Here is an 18,734-nt window from a genome sequence, read left to right as displayed (position 1 = left end):
CAGAGAAAAGCCCACAATACCAACATGGCGCCTTAGAGCAGAAATGCTCGAAGACGAAGCGTTTAAAAACACACTACATACAGCCATAGGAGAATTTTTTTTAATCAATGAAGGAACCGCATCTACTAGATCTATCGAATGGGAGACTTTTAAAATAGTGATCCGGGGCATGTGCATTGTCGAAAACATAGGCATCTGAAAATCAATAGAAAGAGAACTTTTGCAATTGGAAGAATCTCTTAGAGACCTAGAAAGAAGGTGCCCCACACAACCCGACCTACACCCCACGCTGGTGACAACCAGGACAAAAATCTGCGCAGCAGGTACCAAACTTGCTCGCTTTGACTACAAACAATATCTAACTAGACAACACGCAGAAGGGGACAAAGCTAGCGCTCTACTAGCCTGGCTTGCGCAAACCCCCAAAAAACAAACCACCATAGTCGAAATTGAAAATTCACATGGCACACAGATATATACCCAAAAAGAGATAAATGCCGTCTTCCATGATTACTATGCCAATCTCTATGCAGCCCCCTTAGAAACATTGACCACCACCCAATTACACGAATTGGAAGCCCTCTCTGCCCCCAGCCTAACTCCAGAAATAAAGTCTTCCCTAGCGCTACATATAACAATCTCCGAAATAAAAGCAGCCATCCAAAGCATGGCAAGGGGCAAAGTTCCAGGCGCAGATGGACTTCCATTAGAATTTTCCTGCCAGTATCAAGACCTGCTAGCCCCCCACCTCTGCAGACTATATGCAGAAGCATGGAATAGCAATACCCTACCTCAATCGACTAACCTAGCCATTATGATCCCATTGCTGAAACCAGACAGACCCGCTAATGACGTCCGTTCCTACCGCCCCTTATCCATGCTTAACATAGACTACAAAATACTTAACCATATCTTAGCAGACAGACTGCTCCCACACATGACCTCATTGATACATCAAGACCAATCGGGCTTTATACCCAAACGCAGCACATCCCAGAATATTAGACGACTAACATCAATACTTCACTCCTTGCCCCCAAACATACCTAAAGCAGCAATCATTTCGGTTGATATAGAGAAAGCATTCGATAGTCTGAGGTGGGACTACTTAGAACAAGTCATGCTGAAAATGGTACTAGGGGAAGGGTTCGTAAAATGGACCAAACTACTATATACTAATCCCACTGCAAGAGTAAGAACCTGCAACTATATATCCCCCCCACTACAGGTTGGAAGGGGTACTAGGCAAGGGTGCCCACTGTCCCCCCTTCTCTTTGCAATTGCAATAGAACCACTAGCTGAAATGGCCAGAACCGGCTCCTATTATAAAGGTATCCAAATTAACAACTGGACCCATTACATCGCTCTATACGTAGACGACATGCTACTCTTCCTAGAAAACTTAGAGACAGAACAACAAGGGGCCATGAGTATGCTAGATAATTACGGAGCTGCCTCCGGACTCCGGATTAACTGGAGGAAGTCAGCCATCTTTCCACTGCACGCTAACACCTCAGAACCCACCAACACAAGAGGTCGTCCATGGTCCCCCAACACCTTTAAATATCTAGGAGTAAGGATCTATCACTCAGTAAACGACCTACTAGAAGGGAACATACAGAGAGCTCTTGGAGGGATTAGATCTAGCATGCGCTTCTGGGAAACACTGCCATTAACAGTCACAGGCAGAATTGCCCTCCTCAAAATGATAGTGTTGCCTAGGTTATTATACTATTTCTCAACAATCCCACTTATAATCCCGAAATCAACATTCAAAGAAATAGAGACCATGTCAACCACCTTCATATGGGGCCAGAGCAGACATAGAATAGCAATACAAACTCTCCAAAGACCCACAGCTGAGGGTGGCTTAGCAGCCCCGACATGGAAATGTACTACTGGGCAGGCCAACTACAATGGATTGCAAAACTGCTATGCAACCCCCCAAACACCACCGAACTGAGCATCCCTCTAAACTGCCCTATAGACAAAATAATGGGAATTCTATTGAACCCCTGGAAATCCAAATCCAAAGATAAACTACTGATGGAATGGGAGTCGTCCAAACACTGCTGGTCCCAATACCTAAAACACGCACACATCAAAACTCCATATACACCGGAAATCCCACTGTCTTGCTTGTCTAATATTTCAGGGAAACAAGTTATCCCAGGTCTCAACAAATTGATGTCTAATAACATTACTAAATTGGGAGACCTATACAATGAGGGGAAAATGCTCACCTACGCTGAATTACAGAACCAATACAACCTTCCCCCTGGCTTATTCATCACCCACAATGCCATCATTCAAATTGCCCACAAAGCTTGGAAAACAGGGACCCTCGAACCCCCCGCCCATAACAGTTGTAAAATCATTTGTACAATAGGGGACCAAAAAGGAGTAGTATCAGGAATATATAAAACATTACAAGCTAGCACGCGCCTACCATTAGTAAAACTTAAATCCAAGTGGCAAACAGATCTAGGTATCATGTGGGATGAAACTCAATGGGACCAGATCATATCAAGCATCTACCCAGTATCCAGAAATGGCAGGTTCAAATTAATAAATCTGTACATCTTCCACAGAGCTTATTTAACACCACAAATGATCTTTAAAATCTATGGTACAGATAACGCAAAATGCCCTAGATGCGCTGAACCTACAGCAGGCTTTCTACACATGCTCTGGAACTGCACTCACCTAAATGCATTCTGGGAAGGGATCTTTGCAAAAATATCGGCCTGCACTGAAAGATCACTGCATAATTCTCCAACTGCGGCCTTATTGGGGGATTTCCCAAGGACATCAGCTTTTAAAATATCCAACAAGTTCATAGATCTAGCCCTAATTCTAGCCAGACGTGAAATCACCTCAAACTGGGAGTCCCCAGCGGGTCCACAACTAATCAGTTGGAAAAACACAGTCGAGAAATGGGCGGAGGTGGAAGGATCAGTTCTAATGCGCGAAGCAATCCGAGAACAAAGACCTAGGGAAGACACCATACAATGGGACTCAATTCTGGAGAAATTAAAATCACCAGAAACATCCACCATAGAAGCAACTGTAACTACCTCGGACGCCGACACAGACTCAAATGCAGAACCCGAACAGTAAAGCTCTGCGAATGATAAGAAAGGGAAAAAGGGAAAAAAAAAAAAAAAAAAGAATACAGCAGCCGAAACCACTGAGACTCGCCAACAGAGAACTATATCACAAAATTAGAATTGCATGAGGGGATGGAGGGGGGTTTAGTTATATAAGTAGAGTAATCAATATATCATTTTTACTGTTATGTTGTAAACTAATAAAATATTATTTAAAAAAAAAAATGTTTAATAAAAATATGAAAACAAATAATAATAATGTAACGGATATCCCGTCCACTGTATTACTATCCCATAATAGCCAATGGAGATCATAATACGGAGGACAGGATATCCGTCATGTTTGTGACGGAGTAATCAATCCAACAAACTCTAAAGCAGGCTCTTAATATCCCTGTGCCTAAAAACAAAGTAAATGTGTCCTTGTGTAATGTAACTGGTGGTCCTGTAAAAAGTGCCAGTACCTCGCCAAAAAAATATACAGTCTGATTAAGATATCATGTTAAAACTGACTCCTAAACCATCATCATGGGTAAAACGTAGTAAGGATAAGGCCATATAAGAGCTAGTGAGTGTGCAAAACTTCGAAGGATTTATTCCTGAAGACAGGGGGAAGAGAAAAAAATGTACTTATGAAACTGTATTTCATTTCTGGATACCTTTTATTAGGTACTCAAAGTATCTCAAGTTGATGAAGTGAGCATTCACTGTATGCTGGTTATATGTCATCCCACATATACTACTCAAATACAACTGCATTTGTTGATTTGTAAAGAATATTCATATTATTGAACTGATACATGTGAGTACTGCAAGTGACAGGACGGGTGAAAGTAAAGGCTAATACAATACCTGATATATTTTATCTAATGAAGATTTGTTTTGTAATGACTGGCAACCTTAAGTAACTTAAGAGACCCTGCACCCACCTCCACCAGCCTTTTCATGGCAAGGTTACCACCATGAAATCGCTGGCAGAGAAGGGGGTCATAATCCCTAGTGTAGTGCTGCTTGCAGCGCTGCCCTGGCAGATAAGGACCGCCGGCACCGCCAGCACCGCCAGCCCGTCGTGTAGATGAAATCTGGCCGTGCTGGCTGTAGCGCTGCGGTCATAATATGCGCTCGGCGGTCATTAGGCCCATAGTATTCAAGCTTTAGAGTAACGTCTGCTGTCTCGGAAGCATGAAGATAGTAGAGAAGTAATGAGATAAAGAAGAAGAAGGCCGATGGGCAAAAAGTATGGAATTAACAGACAGAACTAAACAGGGGGAAACATGAGTGGTGGGAAGGAGGGTAGAAATTAAGCAAAAGGGAGTAGGAAGGTTAGGACGGTACAAATGGAAAATGGAGAGGGGTAGTGAAGTCAAGAACCTGAGAAGAGATGAATGACGGAAAGGAGATGTGAAAGGTGAACAAAGGTGTATTTTCTCTGGCCTCAAAGTTATCCTTGTCATTCTCTAAGAGTCTCAAATGATTACAAAAGACTGGGGAAATACATCTTTCGCAATGGGGATAATAATGTTTTCACAAACAATGGTGTCTTGCTCTGGAAAAAGTACACTGATGCTAATTTAGTTTACTATGTTCCTTCATTAACCCTCTTTTAGCACTAGGCTTCTGAAGCTCTCATACATTGTTGCGCTCATGCCGTGTCAATTCCTGGGTCAAAAGAGAAGAAAGGCAGTCTCAATGCACTGTCACAGAAACCGAGGCACTTGTATAATCCTGAATAGCACCATCTCAGCTCGAGCTTCACTCAGCTCCTTCTGTCACTCCCTAGCACTAGCAAAGTCCCCTTGCACTTCTACATGTTCAACTGGCAGGGAAATGTCGAAGGCTGGTGTCTAACTTAGCACAAGAAGAGGTTGTGGCGTAAGGGCCAGAGCTGCCGGCTTTGGAACTGGGGGACCAGATTTGAGTCTCGGAATCAGCTCAACAAACATCCTGTAAATCTGTGCAAATAACTTACTCTCCCTATGTCTAAAAACAAATCAAATGTGTCCTTGTGTAATGTAACTCGTGCCTATGTAAAGTGCTCCTATAGCTTTGGGTCGAGGACGCGCTATAGAAAGAAAACTCTAATTTTGCAGGCAGTTCTGTAAAAATTGTTTTTTTTTTACAAAAGTGACAATTTCGTGATTTTTGGCAAATCGCCATATTGTGTGGGGTCTGATTAAAGCCCACCCATTATTCCTGTCTTAGCGTTGTGATATAAAGAATTAATTATAATTAGTTCCCGTATAAAACAGCAGTTGTGCCATGTTTTTAAATTTACTATTTGCTTTTCCCTTGCTATTTTTTAAATCTTTTTTTATTCTTAATGTTTTACTGTGAGCTTTGCAATTGGTCATGTTTCCTTTCCCGTGAAGCACCAAGTTTGCTTTTTATGATGCCTTGTTATATACCTTCGATTCTGGCAGGTGCTCACCACCCTCACACAGGACGGCTTTCTTGTTATGTTACTCCAGAAACACTAAGGTTTGTGCCATAGAGAAGCCTGGTCTTTTTTCGTGTGGCATTTATGTTAGAAATACAGGGCCCGATTCACAGAGGTAATCTTAGACCAAAAGTCTAAGTTTAGACCAAAAGTCTAAGTTTAGACCTAAAGTCTAACTTTACTCACAGTAGAGTTAAACGTTTGGTCAACGTTTACACTTTAGGTCTTAATTTAAACCAAAAGTTTAAACTTAGACCAAAAGTCTAACTATACTGGTAGTAAAGTTAGACTTTTGGTTTAGTCTAAACCTAGACTAAAAGTCTAAACTTAGACCAAAAGTCTAACTTTACTGTTGGTAAAGCTTCAGGCCTAATCTCTTGCACCATCCAAAAAGTTCCTTAGTCACTTAAGAATTGTGCCCTCCCCCTAGTGCTGGTTGTCTTCAACCATATAATTTAAAACCACACAAAACATAGAGGCACTAACGAACACGATTCATATGTTTAAAGCACATTAATCTGTGGTAGTCCAATATATAATTGAAGAAGAATACTCCTTCACAAATAAATTATATCCATACAAACTTTATTTGCTTACCAGGGTTAGACTAGGACAAAAAATAGTCGCGGACATCAAAATCAAAGTGGCCCTTGTTAGCAAACCAGACAGCTAATAAAGTAGCCCACATTTGGAAATCAGACCAGTTCTGGACTAGTAAAGACCTGCTGTATGGATATTCTGTAAATTAATGGAGAATGCATGCATGTGTTTACTGCAGGAAATACTTGAGGCAATATCGGGGAAATCAATATTGGAAAAACTCGCCCAGTTGGTCATAAAATCAGCCCCTCAACTGTTAAAACGTTGGCCCACAGACCGATCTGTCAGACCAGCCTATTAGGCTCTGCCCTATTAGCTAGTCCGACCCAGTTGCTTATTCAATAAAAGAATATTCACAAGGACTTTACAGCCAATGCATTTTGTCCTTCAACTAAGCCATTATCAACAACTACAAATAAAGTTCACATGGATATTACTTATTTGTGAAGAAGCATTCTTCTTGAATTACATATTGGATTACAACTGATGAACTTACCTTAAACATGTGAGTTCTTTTGGATGGTGCCTGTCTGACTTGTGTTTGTAAAATATGAATCATATAAAAAAAAATAAAGAAAACATACAATAAAAGAACAGATTGGCTTACCAGCCTTGGCATTGAAGTGGACTACTTTTTAGGCAGACGTGCAAATGTGCAAGGCAAAATGCTGTCACTCACAGTGAAGAAAGACAATAGCTGAAGTGGGTTGACCCATCGTCTCAAGTTTTATGCTGTGGTGGGTGGAGGAAAAGTGTCAAGGACCCAACAACAGATTATTAGTTGAAGAGCCAAGGCCTACAGCCTCTCTCATGTAAAATTCATGCAGTGCCTGTAATGTAAACACAGCGTGCCTGCTAAAACGAGTGCATGGGGGGAAAAATCTGCCCTTTAGAAAAGGTTGCACACCTGAATTAGTCGGTGTGTCTTTCCCTCAAACTATCGTCCCTGTAGCTTTGTACACTGGCTCTCCCTGCCTGACCCGGTAGGAGAAATATACAAAATCTCTTATCCAATCGCATTTCTGCAAAACGTGTGGTAAGAAGTCAGTGAAGATGTCCTGTCAGAGGAAAGAATGAACACTCTATAAGGGAGTACTGTTTTCATTCATGCCTGACCTCCCAAGGTGGAATATTTGGAAGTAATATTTGGGGTGAATCTTCAAAGGCACTAAATTAACCTTCTCTCAACCCCAAGGTAGCTATGGCACAAAGAATACAGGCTCAACCTAGGGCAGTATGTAAAGTATTCATGTAGTACCAAAATAGTAGTAAAGGCATGACAAATGCAAAACAATAAAAATCACATCCTGAATTAGCAAAATAGGGTAAATATTAATAAACTAAATGACACCAAAATGACAAAAATCCAATAAGGGGAACCAAAGACCATTTTTAAAGTTTTACTGTTGAGTAGAAATAGCGTAAAAAATCACTAAGTGCCAATTATAGTCAATAGTCATAGTTGACAGGGACCGAGGTGCAACTTAAGGCTGACCATGATGGAGCACAGGTTAGAATTGTTACTTTCTGACTTAGGGCAAGATTTAGAATTTGGCGGATGGGAATTCACTCTTTCAGGGTGATGTCGTAAAGTACACTGTTGCCCTGAGAGAATACCCAAACCCCTATGTTAGAGATGTTTGCTGGCCCAGCGGACATCTCCAGCATTTACAGGAACCACAGTTCTGTAACTGCTTTGAAAATTTGAAATTCGGCTCCATCAACATGATGGAGTCAAACGTCAAACTTTCAAATCTGTCTTTTAATATTCAAAAGCAAAGTTGCAGAGGAGGATTTTGTTTTTGAAAATAAAAAGATGAATGACTCCTCGCCATGGAAGTTTTATCCCATGGTGTGGGGGTCATTTTATAGGGTTCATTGTCCTTTACCATCAGGTTTTAGCTGGCGGTGATGGACAGTGGACACTAGACACATGTTCGGCCACTCTAAAGAGGGCAGGTGGATACATGGCCACACTTCGTCAGGCCATTGGAGGTGGAGCCACCATCTACATACTGAAGTTCTGTCCAACTCAAAATGTGGCGCACAGAATTTCACTTTGGTAAGGAGGGTACTAAATTGCCATTGTAATTGTACCCTCACCACAAAAAGTCGAAATCAGGCCCTTAGTGTTTCAAGTCCCAGTCCACCACAGAAGTACACTTCTAGAGCCCACCAGGACCTAAGGGGAGGCCCTTATTAACACACAGGGTGTCAGACAGAGCCAATAGAGGGGTCCAATCCAAGTCCACTTTACCCTACAGTGGAAGGCCTCTTGCAGTTTGGTAATGCCCTGTGGCCACACAGGAAGTCAACCAACTGACCCTTGGAGTCCATTTCTTTGACCTGGTACAAAAGGGAGCAGGTCCAGTGCTTTAGGGCTCCTCTTAGGTTACAGCTAGTAGGTCCAGTCTGCTTCTGATTTTTCGCAGGTCCGGATAGTGTTCTGAAGTGGGTGCCTGGAGGTGCTAAATTTAACTCTGGCTCTAGCTAGTGTGTGGGATTGCCTCCTGGGCACGCTCTACCCAATGGTATAAAAGCATCCATGGATAACCCCACCCACTTTTGCAGCCCTTCCTGTTTGCCTTACTGCAAATAGCCCAAACATTCCATGTGTCAGCGTACATTCAAGATGGCAAAAGTCTTTAGCCACACTAAACTTCAGGTCTGAAGGCTGGGTGTATGTGTGTAGGGAGGGTACTATGATAATCTCAGTGTCTTTCGGCATCTAAGACCAAAACCCAGTTCGGAGTAGGTACTATTTACTCAACATCCCAGAGATAGAACTCTGGTAGGACAAAAGCAGGATTCTGCAGCAACCACACAGGGGATCCACAAGAATTGTTTTGGCATCCAGTTCTCTCCCTTTCAAGTGCACCCCAAGCACTACAAATGTCTTAACAGACCTGCCCAGCATGGTTTGACACTGCCCTGTAAAAAGGAGGCCCACAGCCCCACTCTGCATAAACTTCTGAACTCAGAGGAGTCATTGCTGTCCTTTCAGGTCAGCCTATTGTTTGCTCCTTGGAGACATTTCTCAATTTTTCACACCTATTCAAGGCTCATCAATGTCTAGGAGAAACTGGAGAACGAATGCAAATGAACTTCCAGGAATGCCAGAGAGTGAAAGGTAACTTTCTAAAGGTTCACAATTGAGCTGGATTTTTTAAAATAGGTGTTTAATTATTTTTCCACCTACTCCCATTACTGAGGTACAGTATTAGTATTTTAATTTACACTCTCCTCTCTTACAAAGTGACTGTACATTTGTGACAGTGGAGCCGTCAACTTAGCCATAAGGTATGGATTTCCTGAATTTGCCAGACATTTAGCAGTACCCAACCCCTATTTCTTTCTGTCAGATGTCCTGCCCAAGACTTATAAGACTTTAGGATGCATGGGAAAGGCTACTCAGTTCATGGGTAATACACAACAGCCAGATATCAGCATTGCTGTAGTTCAGGTTTTTTATGTAAATAAATTGGTGCAGTCACTACTAAGAAAGTGAAACACCCCTTTCTCTGAGTAACTCTTGGTGAAGAAAGAATTTAAGCTTGCTGTCTATTTTATTGTATTAATTATTTATTTAATGCTTCTATACTCTTGCAAGGCCTAAAATGCTTTTCAGAAAGCTCTGCGCTTTGTGATGGGTTTAGTTATATTACAGTAGTGCTACTACGCATGTTCTAGAAATTGCCATAAGCAAACATAAATGTGAAGAGTTATGCCTCTATCATTTTTAATGAAAAAATACAATTGAGAAAACAAATACTTTCTAATAAAATTTACTGAATAATAAGAATGAAAATAAGGGTCGTTTTAAAAAAAAAACAATATTCTAAATAATAGTTATACATTGATTACTTGTAGAACATTTCATTTAATGAATTAATGTACTGTACCATTTATTTTTATTTCCAAGTTAATATCAATTATTTTAAGTTAATTTAGAATGTTATTTTATGCTAAATATTTATTTTGTATTCTTTTTTAAATAATTGGACTTTATTTTTCCCTATGAAACAGGGAGATCCCTGTTGTTGTGGCAGAGATCTCTACCTACGTGTGAAAAGTTACTTGTAGGATCTTTACACTTGCACATTCTATTCTAGCAGGTCCCAAACCTGGTTCCCATAATTTCAGATTTAAGGGATGGAGACATGTAAGTCTGCACCTAGTATTAAACTTACAATTGGAAAATGTGAATGGAAAAAAGTGTAAAGTTACTACTAAGTATAGTCTTACCTTTACACTTGAGAAAGTCTATACAATTACATTTACCTTTCTGGCTATGTCTCTTAGTATTTAAGGCACTCCCCAGTTCTGCCTCAATTAATCTATAAAGAATAGTAAAGGAGTAAAGAAATCACAATCTCACATTAACCTTCTTGTTTCCACTAAAGCATCCTATGGTCCTTCAGCCTACATGTTGCAAGGACCCACTTATTGCAGCTCCCTTCCTACTCACCTGCTAGTCATCACTTCTTGAGCATTATTCTAGAAAAGCATTAATCTGCACCTGATGAAGATCAAATACCTAATGAACTCTACTCTCTCTTCTTCCTTAGCCTGACTTCCATTCACCCAGTTCCACACCAGGGAATATGTATTTAGCATAAATGTAAATCTGGCATTTACTGTATGTCTTGTTGTTTTATTCGTCCGGATCATCTCGGTTATCTACCTTTGGATGAAACAATCCACCTATGTTGGTACCTGCCTTTTCTTACTAAGCAGAACATTAAGATGAATGTCAACCATCATCACCCTGACTTCAGTTACTAACGTCAAGTCACTGTGGTCCAGAGGGCCCTTGTTCAGCGTTTCTGAAGCTCATCACTGCATGCCTATGATGTGCAATGCATTTACATTCCTGCATATGCACTTGGCTTACCAGTTACATTAATGGAATCTGTGTCAAGCATGTTCTCTCATAGCTTCTAAAACTGGAGGTAAAATACTAGCTGGACAGACTCAGAATACGTTGTGGGAATGTAGTGGCAAGACAGCATAAAGTAGTGACATTGTTGTTACCCTATGATCTGTTTTTTGCCAGTTTTCAATCCTGTTGAAGATAAACCAGCCAGGTATCTCAGACAGACAGAAATATTTGAAACTTGTCACCTTCTGCCATCTGAAAAAGGCAGCTCTTGACATTCTTACTCTCTTCACGTACCTGGATTAGATTAGCGGCCGGAGTTCTCCTCTTCTCAAAGTGTTTCTGCCGGTGCTGTTCCTGTACCTTCAGGGCAAAGCCAGAACCCAGAATTCCCTAAAACAGGTAGAAGAGAGACTCAGGGTTAGCTGGTGCTTGATGTGTGGTGGTGCTTTTTGCGGAGAATGAGCCCAATCAAGGCATCCTGCTTTATCCTGACTTGGAATTTACTAAATGCTCAAAATATTTTTTAACTTTTCATAATTAATATGGACGTAAACGTAAAAAGTAACCATGTTCCCATCTCAAGTGAAAATGTGGTCAAGTTCACAACTGGCAAATCTGGGGAAAGAAGTACTGCAAAGCAATACCAACTACACACAGTTACTGGCTATCAGCCACTTCCTCAATGCTACAGATGTAGAACCATGGGCTTCACATTGTCTTCGGGAAGGCATTCACCTTCATACTTTACAGTTCCTTTCCTGCGCAGGTCTCAGACATTTCTTTTTTTTTAACATATTATATTAATTTTGCATGTACTTTCTCAATATAGTCAACATGGCCCAAACAGTCAAATAATAACAAAAGGGCAATCACATAATGCAACAAAAAAAAGATCCAGAAAATGTAATAAATATTACTGCTTTGCCCTACCCAAGCCATCCCCTCAACCCCGCTCCAGAGACTCCTGGCGACTATAAATCAATAGTGCCAAAACAGAAAAAATAATAAGTCTGATAGTCATCATGGGTGTCCCCTGTCGCTCCAGGATGCCGTCATTTCCACAACCAGGAAATGTCATATTGGGTGAATGGGCACTAGGTCTATGGCCCTGTAGTCTGCCCAATCTTGCAAGACCATAGGGTGTTTCTGAGGGCAGGCCTGCAGCCCCGTGCCTTATACACTGCTACTTCTAGGCCCACACAGAAATCTATACCCTTTTTCCAAGCTGCTAATGACAGAAGGGTTGCTGCTTTCCAGACCGTTGCGATGTCTCGTTTGGCCAGTGTCAGTCCCACATAAAGGAGAGACAATTTGTGCCTGTTGTCATCAAAATCTTCCATTAAATTGAGAATTAGAAGCCTCAGGTTTTGATGGTCTGCCATGATATGACTCCACTAAGACATGTGAACACTCTTCGGCAAAATCTGTTTAGGGTCGAGCAGTTTCATATTGTGTGAATGAAGATGCCCTCTTCTGTCCCACACCGAAGACAGGTCAGAGAAGCTATTACACCCATCTGCCAAAGTTTGTATTGCGTGAAGTCCTGTGTAAGTATTTAAATTGAAGCAGTCGAAGTCTGACTGCTATGGCAGCCTCCCATGGAGAACCCAGTATATCAGCCCAATCTTAATTTTCCAGCTCACCTATATTGGCTTCCCAGGCTGTTAGTAAAGTAGTGAACCTATCTGGTAGGTTTAATAAACGCATTTGATAAAGTCTTGCAACCTTATGATCCCAAAAGCCTCCCATGAGAAGTGTACTTTCCAGGGGGGTGAATTCATGGAGATCTGACAGTGTAGTAATGGAGGGAGTGAAGGCATGTCTGAGTTGGAGGTACTTGTAAAATTGGAAACGATGTCATTGAAATTTCTGGCTGAGGATCCTGAAATGAATTAAGTACTGTGCCTTGCAAAACATCTCCCAATGAGGAGATCCCGATGAGAGCCCAGTGTTTGAATACCGATAACCGGGCTACTAGTGGAAGGAAGTTTTCATACCAGAGTGGTGTCTGCTCTGTCGGTCTGCCCCAGCACTTCTGTCGCCGGGAGTGACAACCGCCAGACATTAAGGACAGTTATAGTCACGGGGGAAGGTCAGTTGTATGCCCAGTCCCATATAAGTAGGCTGTCAGTGGGGTGGTACCCATCGCTAGTTTGTCTAACGCATATGGTGGGTTGGCCTGAGTATCACACCACCAGTCATGAACGACCAATAAGTGGGACGCCATGTAATAAAATTCTACATCTGCCACTGCTATACCTCCACAATATGTGGATTGGAAACATTTGGCAAGGGCAACTCAAGGAGAATTCAATTTACAAAACCACTTTTGGGGGACTGTGAATGGGAAATTCTGGAGTTGATATAAAAACGTAGGTAGGGAGACCATTTTTCAGGATTGCAGAGCAACCTAACAATGACAATGGGAGAACTGACCAAATCTTGATATCCTCTTTGAAATGAGTAAAAACTGATTCAACGTTTGCATTCCATACAGCTGTGGCAACTGGGGATATATAAACGTCTGAATATTTGAACCCTTGATTAGCATGTTTCAGTCCCACGGCCCATCTGAGGTCATTGGGTCCGTGGCCCCAAGACTAAATTGTAGACTTTGAGGAATTGATATATAAGCCTGAGGCTTCACCAAATGAGTGAAGGATCTGTAACAGTCTAGGACCAGTCACGGGCAGTGATGTAATAGAGAAGAGGACATCATTGTCATATAGCACAATGCGATCTGTCAAGCCATTACCCCATTGTAAACCCCAAACTTGTGTATCCATCCTCACACACATCTCCAGTGGATCCATGATAAGGGCAAAAAACAGGGGGTACAGAGATAACCATGACGTGTCCCTCAAGGTATGGAAAAGGGTTCAGAACGTGTTCCCTCAATCTGTATAGTGACTGGTAAGTCAGTGTATAATAAGTGAAAATAAGAAAGGAACTGCAGGCCAAAGTTAAGGCATTGAAGTGGGATAAATAGATAAGTCGAATTGACTGAGTCAAAGGCGTTATCAATATTGGCTAAGAGGAGCATTGTTGACTCCCCCACCCTTCCAGCCATTGCAATCACATTGTGGACACTGCGAATATATTGGCAGTTCTCCCAGTGAGACATAAATCCAGACTGATCTGGATATACCAGATCTGATGTGAGTAATGAATCTATTTGCAAGCGCCTTACCTAGTATTTTAGCTTCTAGGTTAAAAAAAGAAATGGGGCAATATGATGTTGGATCGTTAGGGGGGTGTCCCGGTTTTGGGAAGACCCCAATTTCAGCATGACACCAGTCAGGTGGGAAAATTGCCACATTAGAGGAAGACAAAATTGCTTCCGGAAGGTGGTCGATAGGTTTGGGCATGTAAACTTTGAAGAATTTGCAGGGGAACGCATTTGGTGCTGGTTCTTTACCCAAATTCATATCAGCCACATCAGTAGTGAGTTCTTCCTTAGTGAATTCTGCATCTAGAAAGTCATGGGCCATGTTCGAAGGGTCTGAAGTGAGGGAACCTCCAAGAACTCAAAATCTAGGCACTGGATACTACCTCCCTCTTGGTGTAAACTTCTCTGGAATGAGAGGCAAATCTATCCATTATGCGTTCCAGGTCTGCAAGCAAAACACCCAATTAATCTGTGATCAATGGAAGGGGGGTGTCTTGTGGACATCTTGACAGTTTATGGAGCATCTGACTAGACTTGTATCCCCATTGGTCTATTTTGCTGTGAGATGCTCTCCATGTGAGTTTTGCCTCATCCATCAAGACTTGGAGGTACTGCTTTTGAGCTAAACCAAGTTGTCTACAAGCACACTGGCCATCATCTTGACTGCCTCTGAGGTCTAGGTCTAAGATATCTTTCTCTAAGTCTACTATATGGAGTAGTCTATGACATTACTCCCCTGTGCAATAACTAATGTCTGTTCCTCTAATTGTGGGCTTCAAGGCTTACCAGAGTATCTCTGTTATGGGCAAAGTAGTAATTGATGGCATTTTCTATGTGTTTGCGATATACAGGGCAGTGGAGGTGCCACAGTGACATACATCAGCAAAATGGTTGGTGTCAGGGACCTACCCAGATATCTGGGGCCACAAGTGGACGATCTGATAACTGGGGAGAACTGTAATATCTGTGATTCTGTGTAGGCAGGGGTGAGGAATCAAGAAATAGTCAAGTCAAAAGTAGGAACCATGTGCTGATGAAAAGAACGTATATGCCTTCCACACACCCACAAGGTTTAATGCAGGAGGACAGGGGTGTCAACCTCATCACTGAGGACAAATCTTGAGGACACCATCTGTTCAGATCTGGGTCTGCGAATCCGTTCCAGTATCATCCTATGGTTATGAAGCCGTTAGGTAATTCACTCAGAGCCCTGTCAACAATTCAATAAGGGAATGTCTGAGGGGAGGGAACAAATATATTCAATAATGTAAGAGGCTCTACATACAGGGTTCCCATTACTGCTGTGTATCTGCAATATTTATCCAAGTAAGCCTGAAAGTGGGAAAACGTAATTGTCTGTCGATTCAGGATACCCATGCACCGAGCGCCACATGTAAATCCTGAATGGTAGGCCTTGCTATACCCCCATCCCATGAAGCATGGGAACTTATTCCCAAGAAGGTGTCTCTCTTGTAATAACAGGAAAAATCGCTTGGCCTGCTTCAGGACAGCCCCAGTTTCACTTTATCTAATAGGCCTTTCACATTCCAGGACACTATGGGGGTCATTCTGACCCTGGCGCCCGGTGGCCGCCAGGGCCACCGACCACGGGAGCACCGCCAACAGGCTGGCGGTGCTCCCACGAGCATTCTGACCGCGGCGGTTCAGCCGCGGTCAGAAGCGGCAAGTCGGCGGGCTCCCGCCGACTTACCGCTGCTCGGGGGAATCCTTCATGGCGGCGGAGCGCGCTCCGCCGCCATGAGGATTCTGAAAAAGAGATATGAACAGGATGGCGGTAGGGGGTGCCGCCGGGCCCCTGGGGGCCCCTGCCGTGCCCATGCCAATGGCATGGGCACGGCAGGGGCCCCCGTAAGAGGGCCCCGCAAAGTATTTCAGTGTCTGCCTTGCAGACACTGAAATACGCGACGGGTGCAACTGCACCCGTCGCACCCCTGCAACTACGCCGGCTCAATTCTGAGCCGGCGTCCTCGTTGCAGGGGCATTTCCTCTGGGCCGGCGGGCGCTCTTTTGGAGAGCGCCCGCCGGCCCAGAGGAAATGTCTGACTGGCCGCCGCGGTCTTTTGACCGCGGTGCGGTCATTTGGCGGCGGTACTATGGCGGACGGCCTCCGCCGTCCGCCATAGTCAGAATCACCCCCTATATGTAGGTGGCCTACACGGGATACGTGTGGTGTGGAACCCATATCAGTAAAGCGTATGAATGCCTATGCTGAGTGTAGGGCTGCTGGTAGATACCAGGTGGGCAGAAGCGACAGAAAACAAGATATACAAAAGGAAAAAAAAAAAACAATAATAATAATATGAAAGATTGCACATTATATAGAAACACCCAATCATCAAACCCAAAAGACTGTAACACCCACCACCTCATACTTCGAAAACATAAAGCATCTGTCGCGGAAATAGCTCACAGTAGATCCCAACAGAGGGTCTAGGTCAACATATTCCAATGGATCCCCTCAAGAACTATTTAACTATATAAAATGAGGGGTAAGTGCAACTGTCTAGAACGTTGCTTGGCCACCTAATGCATAATATATACAATGGATCAAATAAAAAGGAGGTTTTGATGTGTAATATATGAATGACCAAGTGTCACATAGGAGAGTTTGCAACAGATGCCTGGGAGCTCTTGGTCCCCGCTCCAGCAGCCTGGATGGCTGTTGAACAGTAGGAGCACCTCCAGTTGGAACAAGCCCTGTTGCATCCAGTTCCGTGAGCCTAAGCGAGCATGTCTAGTTTGTCACTTTGGGATGAATCAGGATGCAGAGGGGAGTGTGGTTTCAAGTGAACCTGTTCATCCACCCACTGAAATCCTGCTTCCGGAGTATCAAAGAAGCGGGATTGTGACTGATACAGAACCTCACGTCGGGCAGAGAATTGGAGCATATAACGGATGTTCATCGATTGAAAGTGCTGCTTGTCCACTTGAAAGGACTGGCGCTGCTTTAGAAGCCTGGTAAAATCTGGAAAACCCATGATTATGCATGACTGATAGACTAGCTTCCACTGAAGGTGAGCCTGTTCAAGGATGGTATCTCTATCCCTGTAATTTAGGAGTTTAGCCATGACTGGGCGAGGATTTACGCCCAGGGGTGGACGGCGGATGTGGACAAAGGAAGCTAGCAGTATGCATAAATCTTTTATTCACTCTTCACAGCAGCTCCTTTTAAGCAAGTCAAGTAGAACCTTGAAAACATCACAATGAATAGAACTTTCAGTCCATCAAAAACAGTCTCTCCTCCATTTTATTCCTCTTTTGTTTGATCTTCTACATATTCATCATTTTTGAAACCCTCATCTTCAGTAACACATCGTCCTAATTCTCTATACAAACGCAAAACAACATTTGATCATCAAATATTTCATTTAAAAAATATATAAACTAGAATCACCTGCAAAAAAAAAACCAAATTAAACAAAGTCTTACTTCCTACTTAATAAATCAATAGACATTTAAATTCAAAATATATATAATATCCATTCACCAACCACCTACCAATCTGGGAAGGGATGGAGGAATAGTGCTAGCCTCCTTTGTCTTTAACTAAATCTCAATTCCTTATTCAGTTAACCTATTTGAATCATAATTTTATGCCAAGACAGGAGGGTAACATTTTGCGTGTTCAAAGCTCTTTAAGGCATAACTTGAAACATGATCTACTGATATAAAATAGAACTTTCGAAAAGTGTCAACATTTGACCAATCCGCCGCTTTCAATATATCCTCCAGTCGTCCTCCTGACATACTAACCTCGCTTGTCATAGCACCCCTAGTGGAATGGGCTCTAAACCCATCTAAGTCTATACCTGCCTCTTTCATTACTGACTTCACCCATCGAGCAATAGTAGCACTCAAGATTTCATTGAATGGTTTAACATAAGAAATAAGCAAATGCCCATCTACTGCCCATCTTTTTTCCAACATCCTAGTTTCATATTGTTTCAAACATCGTCCCACACACAATTTCGGAGTGGAATCAAAGTAAGGATAGATGATTGAACCAGACATAGTTTTAGTTCTTCCACAAATTTCAAACAATACCCCTTGAGGCTGATAAAATCTTTTTGAAATTTCTAAAGCTCTAACATCAGAAACTCTTCTAAAAGATATTAGGCATAGTAAAGTTGCCAATTTCCAAGTAAGCTCTTGAATTTCTAAATATTTATTACTCAGCCAACTTAGAAAAAGTCTAAGTACCACATCAATATCCCACAAACTTTGATATTTGGATGTCGGAGGACTTTTAAGTCTAATTCCTTTCATCACTCTGCAAACTAAAGAATTTTTACCAATAGAAATTCCTTGTACCAGACAATGTCCTGCAACAATTGCCGATCTATAGCAATTAACTGTTTTATATGACAAACGATCCTGAAAAAGTCCAACCAAAAAATTAGCCACTTCTACCTCATCCGCATGTATGGGATCCAAATCCCTTTCCATGGCCAACCTAGCCAGACTTGCAGAGCACCATTGTATTTTTTCCTGGTAACTGTTGCCCATGATTCATTG

The 18,734-nt window shown here is 42.3% G+C and overlaps 1 protein-coding gene across 2 annotated transcripts in view; it reads right to left on the bottom strand.

The window, feature by feature from the left end:
- Positions 1–18,734, bottom strand: part of KCNQ4 (potassium voltage-gated channel subfamily Q member 4) — an 861,160-nt gene that overhangs the window by 194,482 nt on the left and 647,944 nt on the right. For both annotated transcript variants that reach the window (XM_069223287.1, XM_069223288.1), the window contains exon 7: positions 11,324–11,419. In XM_069223287.1, the coding sequence (XP_069079388.1) occupies positions 11,324–11,419 (96 nt within the window). The remainder of the gene's footprint in view (positions 1–11,323; positions 11,420–18,734) is intronic.

This window comes from Pleurodeles waltl, chromosome 3_1 (genome assembly GCF_031143425.1).
Source record: "Pleurodeles waltl isolate 20211129_DDA chromosome 3_1, aPleWal1.hap1.20221129, whole genome shotgun sequence".
NCBI classification, from domain to species: Eukaryota; Metazoa; Chordata; class Amphibia; order Caudata; family Salamandridae; genus Pleurodeles; species Pleurodeles waltl.
The sequence above is the reverse complement of the archived record's forward strand: the minus strand, read 5'-3'. Positions and strand labels throughout refer to the sequence as shown.